The following is a 15650-nucleotide window of genomic DNA, read 5'->3' as shown; positions in this document are numbered from 1 at the left end:
CTGTTGCTACAATCATGGCGTTGCGCCCGGCTGTCAGGGACGCATTGGAGCCATCATCCAGATGTTTGAAGTCAGTGCACTCCCCTTTTTTAATCATTAGTTGTCTTTGTGATGTTTTATGTATGTTCACGGCTTTCCTATCGTCACTGATTTAAATAGGCTTAACCACTGCAGTGCCACGATAAACACAATATAGGCCTAAGTTATAAGTGCAAATTGCACGTTTATACAGACAGACATTCAAAATCATGGTAGTTACAATTAAACATGTTGATTTGGGGTGAAATGTAAAGTTGTCAAGCAATATACAGTATTACATCTAGACCCCCTCCTTGTATTATAGGTCTGCAAAGGGTATATGTTACTTTTTGACAGTTTCTTTTTAAAGTTTCCTGTCAAACGCATCCCATACCATGTCAAGGTCAACTGACCAGGGAGACCGGCACATTCATTATATATAACAATATATACACTGAAAAATGTAATAATGTCTTTACAAATATGCCACGAGTTAGTACAATTGGTGTTTTAGACTTACAGGTTAATGTATGTACTAAAATCAAACAATACAAATAAATGGTAGGTATGAGAACAAGAGGGGCTGAGGCCGAAACAGGAAAACTGTTTATTCAAAAGTGAAGAACTATCGCCTAACATTGCTCAGTTAACTACAGATGGAAATCCCATAGCAAACCATAGCATATCAAAAGCAATTGAGAAACTAATAATTGTTGTAGTTTGAAATACATCTGTGTGAGCGTGTGTATATTGTACAATCATTGATTATTTGTTTTACTTCACATATCTGTCTGAAAATATGACCACATAAGACCACATAGCTTGTCAAATCTTAAATGATTCAAAGGGTCATAGAAGCTATATGCTTGGTGTAAAATCACATAGCAAGGTGGGTGTTCTTTATCTGAAGTAATACCTGTTTGGTAATTTGAAGTATTAGATTTCATTACCTGCTGTTACTGCAAGGTATCCCATTTCTCAATTCCTACTCCTCAGGGAGTTTGTCCCATTTATACCTTGAATGGGTAATTTGACCTTCATTGGAGAGTCACCCATTGTTGTTCTGTTAAATGTATTTATGGACATAGTATTGTTATAGTATTGTGTATTTGGCTAAGGTCTTCAGCCAAGGGAACTCATATACAAAAACACAATTGTTTAATCCTGTTATAAGTTATATGGTGCAAAATATACAGTGTACACTTATTTAACAAAAATACTGTCACTCCGACAGAGACAATACAATACCTGTGTCAAAATATTTGAAAATGTGTCCTTCCAATCATTTATTTTCTGAACACATTGGGAATGTCTTGCCTGACACCAATATACATCTTTGCCAAATACAAGTAATACAATGATTTATAAATTACATCTAACTAGAGTACATGATTATAGAAACTACAACAAAAGACTTTAATATTCTTTAGTTGTGAGTTGTGCTGACTACTGCACATTGCTGTTCTGATTCACTTTTAAGAGTCAGTTGTTTTTCCAGCATTTCTGCCATGCATACCCTTACTACAGGAAAGAGCAGAAGGTTTCTAAAACGGTGAAAAGTCTTTGATTTTAGTCAAAAGTGATTAGACTTTGATTCTAGTCACATGTTAATAGAGTTGTAAACGTTTGACTTCCACTCCATAAGTAGCTTAAGTGTGGTTTACTGAACAATATTATTAAACTAAATGAATCACTGATCAACTTTGTTTCAAATGAAGGATACTCATACTTCCCAATTCACCTATCTCTATATGTATCTTTAAAGCGCTTTTACATATACTACAAGTCGAAAACTGATGTCCAAGTGCATTGTGCATTTCCTACATGTAGCCTAACTGCCAGTCCAATGTACTTTCTAGTAGGTACACACACTGTCCCGCCCAAAAAAAAATAAAAAAATGTGTATGCTCTTGCAGAAAGATTTCCTTCATCCTTGATGCGTACCTGGCACTGGTGATAGACTTTCCACTAAAGTGAACACCTAGTCCGTCTGCTGAACCATAAAACGAATTTCCGTTTGACTCTATTAATCAGGCACGGTTTAGATTGAAAGTAAAGAGCAGGAAATAATATTCTATTCATGAGTGAAAAAGACTTCCTAAACAAGAGTTCAGTTGTAAGCAGTAGAATTTGACGGATGATTTGGTGGATTTTTCCAACGTACCCCTCTCTCTCTCTCTCTCTCTGCGGCTGTGTGTGTTGTATTAATTAATGTTATTTATAATAAGTGGTATTTAATATGAGCCACTATGCGTCAATGAGAATTTGTGTGATGTGCGTGGTGATCATGAAAATAAGACCTATTAACCTTTCAGAAATCCTTTTATTGTACCATTTAGTTTTTCAATTGATTGAAAAAATAATCTTTGTTTCGTTAAATGTGTGTTGCTTTTCAACATTGTTATTTATTTTCTAATAACCAAAATATTTGTGAACTTGAAGTTGTTTTTATTCTCATGGATTGCTGTCTGCAACAGGGAGAAACATCGAAATGAAAACAATACAATAATGTTTCTTTTGTGCTGCTAAACCATATTAATTTTATTGCAATAATTCCCAACGTATTGAATATGTTTAGTCTACATTTTTAAATAATTCAATGGAAGGGTTAAAGATATATTTAAATTATAATGCGTCCATGACGTACTGTATGTTTAAAAAATCAATTGAAATAACTTAGTGTTTCAGGTTGTAATTGTAAGCACTGCAATTCCTCACGTTTACGTCTACTGCGAAAGCGCAAGTGTAAGTGACAAGTAGTGAACCTAAAATTAATAACACTTATTTTTAAAAGTTATTATTTGTTTAGAAAAAATATTCAGAAATACATATATACAGATCTTGACCTAAGAAGAACAATACACATATGCATCTAATTACTTGTCCTAAATAATAAGAATAATAAACATGAATGTAATTAAAATTATTTTCCCCGAAAGATATTGTAAATTAAACAAATATTTCAGTGTTAATACAAATATAATTAAAAGTTTATCTGTAAAGTATGAACCGTTTTTAGAATAATAGTAATGAAGAAAGGTTTACTTTAATCATTAATGGCATATAGAGCTTTATTTATGTTTAACAAGTCTATTCGTGCGAAAATGTTACATTGTGTAGAGCAATTTTCAGGAGAACCTTAAAGAATCATTCCTGATTTCAAAATGACAAAGGTTTGCAAACAATATTTCTTCCTTCTATTAGATTGAATATCAAGTTTCAGTATATGATCGGTGTTTGCAGATTTGGTGTTGCACCATTGCGTCTTGGCGATGGGCAAGTGATGCCTGCAGCTTTCTTTTCTTCTTGTCTGTGAACTTCTGGTGAACCAGTACCCCTGGCGTGAGGATGGAGGAGGGATGTGCCCTGCATCGCACTCGTCCGCAAGCTTCCTTCAAGAGGCGGTGGCGTTGAATGGCTCTTCCGCTCTTTAGTAAAACCTGGATATCAAACAAGTGCAACCGTATAACTGTGACTTTCACAAGGCCTTCAGATCTCCGAACACTCTTTCGTATTGTTTGTATGGTAATCCTAAACACACCTCTGATCATCAAAGGCTTAAAGACGTAGTACAGACAAGGATCAGAGGATGACAATGTAAAAGAAGATAAAGGGGGGCGCAACATCAAGAGCCCCTACAATTATCACATGCAATCCCGGGCGGGGGTTCTTCAACAAGGGTAATACCTTTACCTTTAGGAATATTTACAAAACATGCTATTTACAAGCACGTTGCATGTAGCATACTCAGCTAGCTGCTACGATCTTCCAGATGTAAATCTGTTGACAATGAATGGAGTATTAGTTATGTTTAGCGCTTGTAATATGCCCCTGATCATTCTAATATCAAAGGGCCGTGGGGAGAATCCTTACACACTGCTGGGCCTTTGAAATACCGCCCGCAGCATGGCGTTTCTGTTTTGTTTTACTACAATTCATTAACACAAAAAGTGCTCAAGAATGCCGAGTAGTGTGGCTTTTCACAGGGAGGTGATGAGATGTCTTGTTTGACACAATGAGAAAGGAACCAGACATTTTTTATTTTACAATGGAAATACAAGAACTAAAATTGTATTCTTAAACAGCAATTTGCTTTTATTATTATTATTATTATTATTATTATTATTATTATTATTATTATTATTATTATGTCATTGTATAATGAACCATTCAAAAGTACCACCAATACCAACTATATGGCGCTTTCTACATGCGAAAAAAATACCACTGACTGTGCTCTTAAGTTTGAGAATCGTGAGTGATTTAAATGTGGGAGTGTACCTGTCCTCAATTGCAACAAGATGCTTTCATTTATGTTAAAACAGGGACGCGCCAAAAAAGTTTAACGTTTTACTTGCTATTTTGTGTATGGTGGGTCCCTTTCCTGCAGTGATATTTCGATCACAAAATAATATTTACACTGACCACTAATGACAAACTAATATTTAATAACAGTTGAGATCCCATTTGTTCGATTCTTGTTGACCAATGGCAACAGCTCGTGTACCTTATGTATGCTACTGTATTTGATCATTATTCACATAACAACTTAAAACAATGGGCTATGCATTTTTTTTGCACTGTTTATCACCACCAATTAAAACAACAACACCAACAGTTCTGCCAATGTCATTTTATTCATTTAAATGTGGTTTACATACGTTAGTTTAATTCAATTATGAAGTAACGCATTGCACACAACACTTCAGTAAAGGTAGAGGTTGATGTTAAACTCTTTGAGCTAGATATGATAACGGAATACATAGGGCCTATCTTTTTATTCATTACAGATATACAAGTTTTAAAAAGGAACTGACATTGAGACTATAACAAGAGACCACTTGTGACTTGTAGCAGCAAGTTAACCTTTGAACCTGAGGCTTTAATAGTGCAAGCTTCATATCATGGAGCTTTTCCTGAGGATAACCTGATTTGGTCAAAAGGATATTTCTACAAATACAAACAATATTGATTTTGAAATCTTTGGTTCTTTACAATGTGTTAAGCTCCCCCATAGTTCAAATGGAAGTCGTTTGAAATGTGCGATTCGCCAAAACGACGAGTCTTTGGTCCATCTAACGTACTGGGAAGAATGCAAAGTTTACTATAAGTCACATTGGGAACATTGTAAGGCAATATTTGTTTTAGACATAAAACATTTTTAGATCCAACAAAGTAAACACGTTGTCTTAGACAACTTTCTGAAACTTCAAATTAAAAACAGACATATTTACATACAAAGATATAACTTAACATTTTAAAACATTAGTGCAATAAAAAATACAGTATTTTCGGAATCTCGGTGCATATTAAAAGCAAATTATCTTTAGTTCCAAACGTTAAAAGGAAATTAAAGAAAGCTATTGCATCAGTAGCAAGTGACAAATGATTACACCTCCATGAGAATGCAGGGTTGGTTGTATCCAGAATGTTATGAAAGCTGTGTTTCTAGCAAAACCGGTCAAAGCCCTATACCAATTATTATATTTTTTCTGTTAGTACAAACCTTAAGCCTTAACAGCTTTATTGATCATCCATAGATCATCAACCCCCCTGTTTCCTCTTGTGAATGCATAGCTAACATACAGATGTTTGTGGGGAACACGATGGAGACGAGGATGGAGAATTGTTTTCTGAAGAAGACGTGTCCGAGTTTTTGGAAACGCGAGGCGGAGGCACAGTGGCAAGGCCTTCCCTCTCTCTCTTTTTTTGCTTCATTCTTCTGTTCTGAAACCAGATTTTCACCTGGGTCTCGTTTAGCTGCAGCGTATTGGCTATCTCCACCCTCCTTGACCTGGTTAGATATTTATTGAAATGAAATTCCTTCTCAAGCTCGGTGAGTTGTTTGGTGGTGAAATTTGTTCGAGCTGTTGCAGCTGAGGTCGGAATCCCATACTCGAGTGCTTTACCTGGGGGGGGGGGGGGGGACAGACAAGATGCATGACTTTACATTTTATGAAAAGTCCTGTGCAGTCTCTAGACACAACACACAAACGCTTATTCAATAGGCTACAATAGCTGTGCATGAAAACGTTGCATATTAAGTTTGAGTTAAAATGGGTACTTACTGGTTTTGGGATTATTTCGTTTGATCTTCATCCACTCGAAGGTATTTGCAGTGTTTTGGGTCTCTTCTTGCATTGGTGTGGACTTTGGGTAACTCACTTGAGAAGATGAAAGGTTGGGGTAACTTCCCGAGTAGAACCCACGCAATGTCTTGTTGTTGTGCTTGTATTGGTCTTCCTCGCCAAGATCGTTGAAAGAGGGCTCTCCGTGATTGAGTGGATACGATCCATGTCCCGGGTATACAGATGTGATGTACTGGACATGTGCCCCGCTGTCTTCTGTGTCGTTAGGACATCCGTACGGTAAATCATAACCTATGCCTTGGGCCACATAGTTTAACTCGGCGCTGTTCGTGCTGTTCTCGTAAGGTACTTCCAATGTACTTGGAGGATGCATCCCAGGAGAAACTGCCCGGGTGTTTGAAGGATGATCCAGGGCATTGATACCTATTGGCAGTCTCCCCATAGTGTCGCCAGTCACTGAGTACTGCAGAGGGACAGCCCTGTGCTCAGCATGGCAACATTTTGCAGGCAAAGCTAACACGTCTCCGCTGGAAAAGTAGTCAAAGTACGTATTCATTATTTCTCTTCAATGATCGGCTGCACATGTGAATGATGGCTAGCGTGCTTTTCCTGATTTACTTACTGTACTTTCTTACAGCAAGATGTAAATATTGCCCGCTATGGAGGGGGCGTGGTCACGTGTCTTCGTGGGCCAATCACAGCCCGGCACTCGGGTCCTTCTCGTTTGCGCTTTCGAGGGTTTGCAGGCAGCAGCTGCTAAAACTTTATCAGCGGCAGTCAGATGAGCACTGAATATGTTGCTATTGCCAGGATAACTTTTAAAGTATGCAGAAGGTAAGGCTGTTTTCTAAGGTTATGAAGATACTGACAACATTATATAATGCGACGAGCATTGACTATATTAATTACGCATGGATTATACTCGTTAATGTTTCTCAGTCACTACGTTTTAAATCGACATATTTTGTATGTACATGAACAGTTTCGTCTGATAAGTTCGGACTCTGTAGCTCCAGTAGCCTAATATTGATCAGACTCTCTCGATTACCTATAGGCTAATAATACTTCACATTTTTATATTCACAGCTACTGCACTGTCGTTTTTACTCACCTTCATCTCTATTCGGGATAGACGCATGGAGCAGTTTCAATTTACAAACACGCAATATAAACAAATATATATATATAGGTATTCAAAGTTTTTCACATATAAATTAATTTTTATAATATCAATAATCAATGTTGATTGATGTCAAATGTAATTGGATTTTAATAATGACTTTGAAACCACAATCATTTTGTTTTCAGTTCTTTATTTCACTTGACATCTGTAAATCGTGTTTATTGGACTTACTGTCAAGATTGTGGTCGTAAATTAGGCTAAGGTATCCTGACAAAGTAGGCTATATAATGACATCATATGAAAGTTCTCCTGAATTTGATTAATTTGTCCCGTTTTCACATACCACAAACTCGAAAGTACATAAATACAGGTCTGTAGCTTTTATTCAAAAATAAACCTTATTTTCATAATAATTTGATCGTGCAAAAATGTAAAGAAAATTATTGTTAGGCAGTTCTAAAGCAACTTATTAAAGCGACAGGGGAGGGTAAAAAGTTACCCTTTAAATAGCCTGCCGATCCCCAGCCACCACCCTCCACCCACACTCGATCTCTCATAGACTAAATACAATTTTAATTGGATAACATAGCAGGCTGTGGGAAGATAGGAATGACCTGTACAGCATATGCAATTGGATGGGAAATAGAATTGTGTTCCTCCCTTTTCCTCTTTGATTAAAATATTTTGTTTTCCCGGTACGTCAAGTGATCTCCTGTTTACGACAGACTCAGGAATGTCATTTCAGAATAATAATGGTTCATCATCTTATCATTTTCCTTTGAAAGACAGCCTGGGACGCCGAGTAAACCCACTTAGGGCATTTCCATTAATGTCTTGTCAGCTCAGAATTTTCTCAGATTTTCACTAGCAGTCTGTCCCCAAATCCCATTTGATCCTTGCGTGCAGAAAGCATTAGCTATACCACAGAACAAAATCCTGACTAAAACATATGTTCTTAGTTCAGTTATGTGGCTGTGTCCACCCCCAAACACCAAACGCAGCTTCATACCATACCCACCCCTCTCCCCAATCACAAACATATATATATAAATCAATAAATAAATAAATATATATATATATATATATATATAATTATATATATATATATATATATATAAATCATAAATATGTTGCATTTTTTGCTCTCCATGCAGTTGCACTGTATTAATTAATTAATATTATAACAGTGAAAAACACGTGTAATTGGACTTTAGTATAGGTATCAGGACAGTGTTTATCCTGATGTAGGCTACCACAGACCTAGGTCTTAATACAAAATGCACATAGGCCCTATATATGAAATATAGTATGGGAAATCTGTTATTCAAACGGCATTCAAATGCTCTTTATACTAAACGTGTTTACTAAGCAAACAGCTATGTTTGCCATTTTTGTAGGTCATACTGCTTACCACCCAATTTACACATTAAATCTGCTCAATCCAGTCTTACTCAAGGCCTTGTTTTCCTAGCTACATCACATGGATTCCCTACTCATACATCCTCTCACTCACCTGATACCATGTCGTTTTTACAGTGTATCTTAAGGAAGTAGGCGTAGTCGTGTTCCATATTAATTAGCACCTCTGAAAGTGTCCATGGGCAATTCAAGGTCGGGTATGCAAAAAGATTATATATTTTTTTAAACGGTTGCCTAGTATAATCGTGTTGATATATTCACAAAATATCCCTATATAATTGAAACTATTTGTTACCCCAAATCTGAATGCAAAGCTACATTCTGCGATAAATGAGTGACTATTGATTAAAAATAGCACAAACTATTTAAACTATGAAATTCTACTAGGGTTTCGAGGACTAGAGTATATTTGTACTGTGCAAATCATTAACATCAATAATAACAATAATTTAAAAGCAGTTTAATAGTTATTATATTACTCTTAAATGTATGATTTGTACATTTCAGTACTACCTCCTTTGGCGGCGAGCTCTGGACGCATCCCAGCTGGCCCTATCCTGCTCGGAAGAGGTGGAACTGCTGTCGAGTACAAACTGCACATTCGGTGATTGATGAAGTCTTAATAATACCCCACTGACAACCGTACTCCCTGGAAGGCCACTTGCCTACTAGTTCTTTCCAACTGCTAATTTCTATGAGAGTTGTTTCCCATCCAAAGAGCACAGTATATGCACAGCGAATGGCAATTGACTATTAAATATATATACATATCAAGTCTGGAAGTGTATGTACAGATATTTTATTTGTTTATAATCCTTCACCGTTTACGTCACTATTTCTGGGATTCCGTCACGTGGTTTAGAGACCTGCTGTGGTTGAACAGCCCAAAACAAAGAAAAGTGTAGGCAGGCCTTTTGTGTGGCTTGCACTATAGCGCAACATTATATAGCTTTGAGCTATTTGGAAAGCAAGTGAAATGTCTGTGAAAATCATCCCACATCATATGAAAACGATTTTATTTATTTATTTGCAATATGCGATTGTTGCTGTTTTGCTCTTTACAATACAGTTACGCAAAGGCAATAACTATTACAATTGCTTTTATATGAATAACTACATCTCGTCTATTGTTTTCGTGCAAAACCCTTTCTAAAAAAACCGAATTGTTCTTCCATTAGAATTAAAATTAAAATTAAAATTTAATTTATGTGTGTATTTGTATTATTATTAAATCTTAGAACATTTTTTTTCACTTTCGTGAACTCTTTTATAATCTTGCCTTAGCTAAATAAATTAAAATTACTACTAGTTTAATATTAACATATGCAAATAGTTTATAATTTAAGCATTTATAGTATTTATCTCAAACAATATTCTACACTGAATACAAATTTTAATACAATTAGTTGATTTGTTTATTAAATATTTATTGATTTGAACAATTACTACAAACGTGAACATCTCTAAGAAAACATAACAGATCATAAAATGTTCTGTGAAAGCAATAAGTAGTTATGAAACCTTTATAGAACACAGAGAAACACAAGAACACTACAGTATTTAAAGCAGAATTGTGAGGAATTGTTTGGTTGCTGGAGCCTTATCCTGTGATTTTTTTTTTAGTGCATGGAATACAAACAATGAGATTATTGCATAATAGATGGAGATAGTACATTTATTTTACTTTTATTTTCTCAGCAAATTCTCAAATGTGTATGTCAGAGCCTTTCATTGTGTCAGGGAATAAATAATACATCAATACATTTGGTGAACTGTAGACATAGGTTTCACGTTTATGTCTTAATTGGTTGTGTTTGCTTGCATATGATATCTTTATGTTAGTGACAACTATCTCCGGTTGTGTTCGCATCCATTTGTATGGTACATCCACTTGAAATGGACGTGTTTTGATTTATTTCTTTAAAATTGCATTGTATACAAGGTTGTGCTGGTCAGGAAAGTGTTTAAGGAATAGCATTGAAAGCGTGTTATGTATACAGCCATATTTATTGTGAGATACATATCTTTGCTCACAACTGAATTTAAAATTGCAGCTGTTGGAAATCTGTTGTACAAATATTTTCAATTAAAATATTAAACGCATCTACATCGTTATTGGTTGTGTCGGTTTCAGTTAATGAAAATGAGGGTTCTGCTGTGAAAAGGTCGATTGAAATTGTATCTAAATCCTCCAAAGAAAGTATATTGAAACTGTCCACAGCAAATGACAAGGTCTTCAAGTTTGCCAAAGAGCAACTTTTGTCGCTGGAAACGAGAAACTCGTCATCACTTTGGTTTCCAGAAAACGAAGACAGTTCCATCAGTATCTTTTCTTGGTGTGGTCCATCCTTTTCGGTTTGCTCAAAATCTGTCTCCTCTAAAGCAACCTTGTCCAGGATTGTCTGTGATTGCCCACTATAAAAGACACTGTTGACACAACCACTGCTTACAATGCCTTTGGAATCAAGTATTTTCCCTTGTTTGAACCGGGATTGTCTTTTATGCTTCATTCGTCTGTTTTGAAACCAGACTTTGACTTGTCTTTCAGTTAAATCTAGAAGAGATGCAATTTCTATTCTCCTTGGTCTGCAAAGGTACCTGTTATAATGAAACTCCTTCTCTAATTCCAATAGCTGAGTATTAGTGTATGTTGTGCGGAGTCTTCTGTGAAGAGGACTACCACCGAGGGTATCCTGAAAGTCTTCGTTATCTAAAATAAAAGATGTACCAGATTACACATACAGTATAATAACGATTGTGCGTTAAAATGGCCGCCCCTCTTAGAGCGCCAGACAAAATGGCATAGCGTTTTACAATAAAAAGAGCATCTGAGTATACCTCAGGTTTGTCCATATTGTACCAGATATTGCTTGATATATTCTTTGTAAGTGTGTTCATCCTAAAATGCAAATAATACAACGAATAGTCAAATTGAATGAATATGTATAATATATATTTGTATGTATGTATGTATTTGTGTGTATATATAAATATATACACTAGGATATAGACACAATAATAATAATAATAATAATAATAATAATAATAATAATAATAATAATAATAATAAGGGATTCAGATGCACCGACCTTCATTTGAAGATCCAGAGGAAGAGGTACCCGGTATAGCAGCGTGTTTCCCTTTATTTTTCTTCTCCTTCATCCATGGGTATTCCAGAGGTTTGCTGCCTAAGGCTGCGCTGTCAATATCTTTCGAAGTTTGGCTCCTCTCATTTTGAAATGTGTTTCCAGAGTTCAGGATGCTAAAGCCTTGTTCACAAGGAGGAGGAATCAGTGTCGAATCTGAAAGCAACGAGTTCTTGATTGATGAATTTTGAAATGTCTCGCCAAGAGGAGGAAGAGATGTAAGGCACTCCGCTAAGGATGGCTCACTGTTAATAAATCCAACCTCTGTCTCAAACACTTTGCTCATCTCGGCTTATTCAGACGTTTTAAACAGTCTTACACCTTTTTTTCTATTTTATTTTACAAGACCAAAACTCACATTTCAATTATTAAGCAAAATGTAATTAAAAGGATTTTTAGAGCTTGCATTTATTAAAGTATGCCAAATGAATTCACAGGGACAAGGTTGAGATGAGGATGAATTTACTGTCACATGATCCAGTGGACCAATGACAAAGGGTGAAATAAAATTAAGGGGAGAGTGAGATTTTGAATTATTTCTATTGTTTGTTTTTCCAGTATATTACTATTTTGATCATACAAGACATAAATGCGTGTTTTTTTAACTGCGGTCACAGCAGAAAGTGAAACAGTATTTATCACATATACATGTCTGCATGGTAAACGAAGTAAGGCAAAATAATTAATCTTATGTGATGTCACAAAGGTAGCAAGTTGTCAGCCGGGAGAAGAATGGGCTCAAGCTGTGGGTTTAGTTAAACCCTGTGTGTCAATAGCCGCCATGGCCTCAGACAGGTCCATGCAAGGATTATCCATACTATATCAAAGAATGACACTTTAAAATATACCTTGTTCGAAAATAAATCCATAAGTACATGTTATATGATGTATTTATTTTAAAAATGTATGTGTTTAAAGTGAAAACTACCCCTTTTTCATATGTCACTGATTCAATAGCCTACTTTCTGCTGTGAAGGGGATGTCAGGCTATTGTGTGAAAACGTGTGGGAGGGTTGGCTTTGCAGCATTTTCATGGGAGGGATGTTAAACCCGAATACTCCATTATTGTCAGGCGTTTTCCCACGAGCATCCACGATTTCAAAATAGTTATTAAAATATAAAGAAAATCATATGCTGGGTAACTATGTCTGATCATCTTTAAAATGTTGATATGTCTGCGATTCGCTTTATATATCTTTCATTCAAGGTGACTTTTTGAGCATCTATACGTTTTTAAAAGAATATCACCCGATATAACAAAGAACACTGTTTGTTGCTAAATTGGATGTATATTATTGCTACATCTTAACTGTCTGTAAATGTATTTAATTAATTGAATCTAGACAGGCGACAAATAAAGGATGCTATTATGCAATATCCGTTAAGTTAAACACTTTATTTACAAAAAATGCTTAACACACTAAAATATAACATTTCATAAATTATCATTAGTGTTTAATCAATTTATGCATTGACGGTATAACCCAGAAAGTAACAAATTAATCTGAGGTAATTTGAACAAAGACCTTTAAAAAATGACATGCTGGTGTATTGCATACTTGAAAAAAAAAAAAAAAAAAGATTGACCAGTTCATAGAAATGCGTTTAATACTATTTTTCCCCCAAAATAGCATCTGACATTTGAGATAAAATAAATCTTTTAGAATGTGTATAATCTATTGTGTAATGTCACATCTTAGATTAACTATAATGATTTACAATTTGCTGTCAGAAGTAACCCTTACAAAAAAAACTACAAACACCAGCCACTTTTACAATTGCTTTAAACTATTCTCTCACCTATTTCGAACCAATTCACTAAAGAAGAGGAATATAATGGCGAAGGACAACAATTAATCTGTCCAAGGTATGTTGCATAAGTTCTACAAATGATCACATAAATACAATAAGACAAGGATAAATAATAAATGGTACAAAAACCTTTCTTTTTAAATAATAAATACCTATAATTGAATTTAATGTCTTTCATACATTCTTGGAAAAAATACATAAATTAAGCTCTCTGACCAATTGCAGACAATAACATCACTGTTTTTTTTTTTTTTCTTTTTTGTATTTTGTACAAAACCATCTCTAGATGGGTTGCTAATACTGACAGATCTACGGGACTTACCTGCAAGTAAAACGTTACCAAATGTTCAGTCCTTAATTTTATATTGCGCATTGCACTTCAAGAAAAGTGAAAACAGCTGACAAGAACCATCCCTTAACAGATCTCCATCAGTCAGATAAAAAAGCAACACAGCTGTTTTAAAAAGAATCATACTCATAATCATAATATAACACAGGCTAATACAGATGACTCTCTCGGAGCGTAATTATATAAAGTACTTCAGACTAGTGAGGTAATAAAAAAACACATCGCTTGGGCACACAGACAGTCCACTACAGATGCGTTAGTTTAGGTGCTTCCTGAATCCGTCCCTGAGATGTGTGGTGAGAAGTTAGATCTGTGTATGTGGGATGGGGGTCACAAGGTCCATGGTGATGGTTGCCCGGGATCTGAGCGGCGCAGCTGTAGTCCACGCTGGCAGATGAAGGATGGGGGAGATGGCCGAGGTTGAACATGGGACCCGACGCTGGCATGGAATCAACGAAATTCCCTCCAACATACACGGGGCTGCCTTGTAAATTAGCATTGGTAAAGCCACCATTGCCTTGCATGCTGTGGTGTTCGTATTCTGTCCCCGGGTACCTTTTCTGCTGGGGTATGCAGCCACCTAATGGCGCCGTGTACGCAGCCAAGCCGTACATGTTTTGCTGTGGCTTAGCAAACGACGTGGGCGAGGGAGCGTCGTAGTTGAGACTGTTTACATTGGGAAGCTGACTGGAATATCCGATATGGTTCGGGCCACTTAAAGGAGGGCTTCTGTCGGGGGAATGTCCTACTGGAGAGTGCATTATCCCCTTGGCTTTTTGATCCTTTTTGTACTTCATCCTCCGGTTTTGAAACCATATCTTTATTTGGCGCTCTGTCAGATTCAATAGGTTGGCCATCTCCACTCTGCGGGGACGGCAGAGGTACCGGTTGAAGTGGAACTCCTTCTCCAGCTCGACCAGTTGGGCGCTGGTGTAGGCTGTGCGGACTCTCTTCGAGGCTGGACCTGGTGGGCTCTTGTCATCACACGTGTCACCTGAAATGAGAAATGCTGGGACTTAGATACAGTCGTATGCATTGCTCGGTAATAAAGGGGGGGTTAATCTCACCGTATCACGGGGAAGACATGTGGCCGCTATTTTCACTTGAATGCTCAGTAGAGCCTATTGTTGTAGCTTAGGCTGCTCTTCCAACTACAGCAACATTTCACTTGGCCCATTTAGTGGCATAAACGGCATCATTCACTTAAACAGAGTTGCAATAAAAGCCCAACGCCTACAATGGCACCATAATAACATTATACACTAATTCAATAACTGTCTTTTGTCAGACATTATCAGTGTCTGTGCAATAATTCTGATTGTCTATTGGCTACTCGCAGTGAAAGGCGAGAGATCGTGGAGACTGTAAGGCGTATTTTAGCATTTTCTTCTTGCCATTATTTCAGGACAATGGAGTTTGACATTTTGTTGACATCATAACTATTAAATACATTTCACATTTCCATAACATAGCAATAACAATTTGTGCTATATTTTTCATTGCACTTTCACTTCACCACGCCCCCCTCTCCTAATTTAAATAAACAGGCTCCTACTGTCCTACTGTTAATAATGAAATGCACTTTCTGATTTTGTGGGCTTTCAAGTAGACTGTAGAAGGAAGGTGCATATCAGAAGTGGTTACACCATTTGTATATGTGTGTTAACAAGCATACAGAAGCAATGAAAAGCCAA

The 15650-nt window shown here is 36.3% G+C and overlaps 3 protein-coding genes and 1 long non-coding RNA gene across 9 annotated transcripts in view; 1 reads left to right on the top strand and 3 right to left on the bottom strand.

The window, feature by feature from the left end:
* Positions 1–4642: 4642 nt before the first annotated feature.
* LOC136711270 (homeobox protein Hox-D1-like) lies at positions 4643–6730 on the bottom strand. The gene is made up of 2 exons (XM_066687403.1): positions 6087–6730; positions 4643–5927 (listed from the first exon to the last, which is right to left on the bottom strand). The coding sequence occupies exons 1-2, from the start codon at positions 6661–6663 to the stop codon at positions 5596–5598; spliced, it is 909 nt and encodes a 302-aa protein (XP_066543500.1). The 5' UTR covers positions 6664–6730; the 3' UTR covers positions 4643–5595.
* Positions 6731–6805: 75 nt separating this feature from the next.
* On the top strand, positions 6806–10764 carry LOC136711272 (uncharacterized). The gene is made up of 2 exons (XR_010804721.1): positions 6806–6941; positions 9157–10764. It is a non-coding gene; the product is annotated as an uncharacterized LOC136711272 (long non-coding RNA).
* LOC136711269 (homeobox protein Hox-A2-like) lies at positions 10692–12256 on the bottom strand. Its single transcript, XM_066687402.1, has 2 exons — positions 11739–12256; positions 10692–11359 (listed from the first exon to the last, which is right to left on the bottom strand). The coding sequence occupies exons 1-2, from the start codon at positions 12079–12081 to the stop codon at positions 10692–10694; spliced, it is 1011 nt and encodes a 336-aa protein (XP_066543499.1). The 5' UTR covers positions 12082–12256.
* Positions 11852–15650, bottom strand: part of hoxd3a (homeobox D3a) — a 30580-nt gene continuing 26781 nt past the window's right edge. For 5 of the 6 annotated variants that reach the window (XM_066687401.1, XM_066687400.1, XM_066687397.1 and 2 more), the window contains exon 4: positions 13173–14950. In XM_066687401.1, the coding sequence (XP_066543498.1) occupies positions 14202–14950 (749 nt within the window). In that variant the 3' untranslated portion in view covers positions 13173–14201. Of the gene's footprint in view, positions 11952–13172; positions 14951–15650 lie in introns of those variants that run through there. The other variant, XR_010804720.1, reaches the window with a different exon arrangement.

Source organism: Amia ocellicauda, chromosome 16, assembly GCF_036373705.1.
Source record: "Amia ocellicauda isolate fAmiCal2 chromosome 16, fAmiCal2.hap1, whole genome shotgun sequence".
Classification (NCBI taxonomy): Eukaryota; Metazoa; Chordata; class Actinopteri; order Amiiformes; family Amiidae; genus Amia; species Amia ocellicauda.
This window is presented reverse-complemented; position numbering and strand designations above follow the sequence as displayed.

Coding starts and splice junctions, on each gene's coding strand:
- LOC136711270 (XM_066687403.1), bottom strand. CDS start 6,663: ATGAATACGTACTTTGACTACTTTTCCAGCGGAGACGTGTTAGCTTTG. Junction 5,928..6,086: donor ACGAAATAATCCCAAAACCA/GTAAGTACCCAT, acceptor CCCCCCCCCCAG/GTAAAGCACTCGAGTATGGG.
- LOC136711269 (XM_066687402.1), bottom strand. CDS start 12,081: ATGAGCAAAGTGTTTGAGACAGAGGTTGGATTTATTAACAGTGAGCCA. Junction 11,360..11,738: donor CTCTGGATCTTCAAATGAAG/GTCGGTGCATCT, acceptor CTTTTATTTTAG/ATAACGAAGACTTTCAGGAT.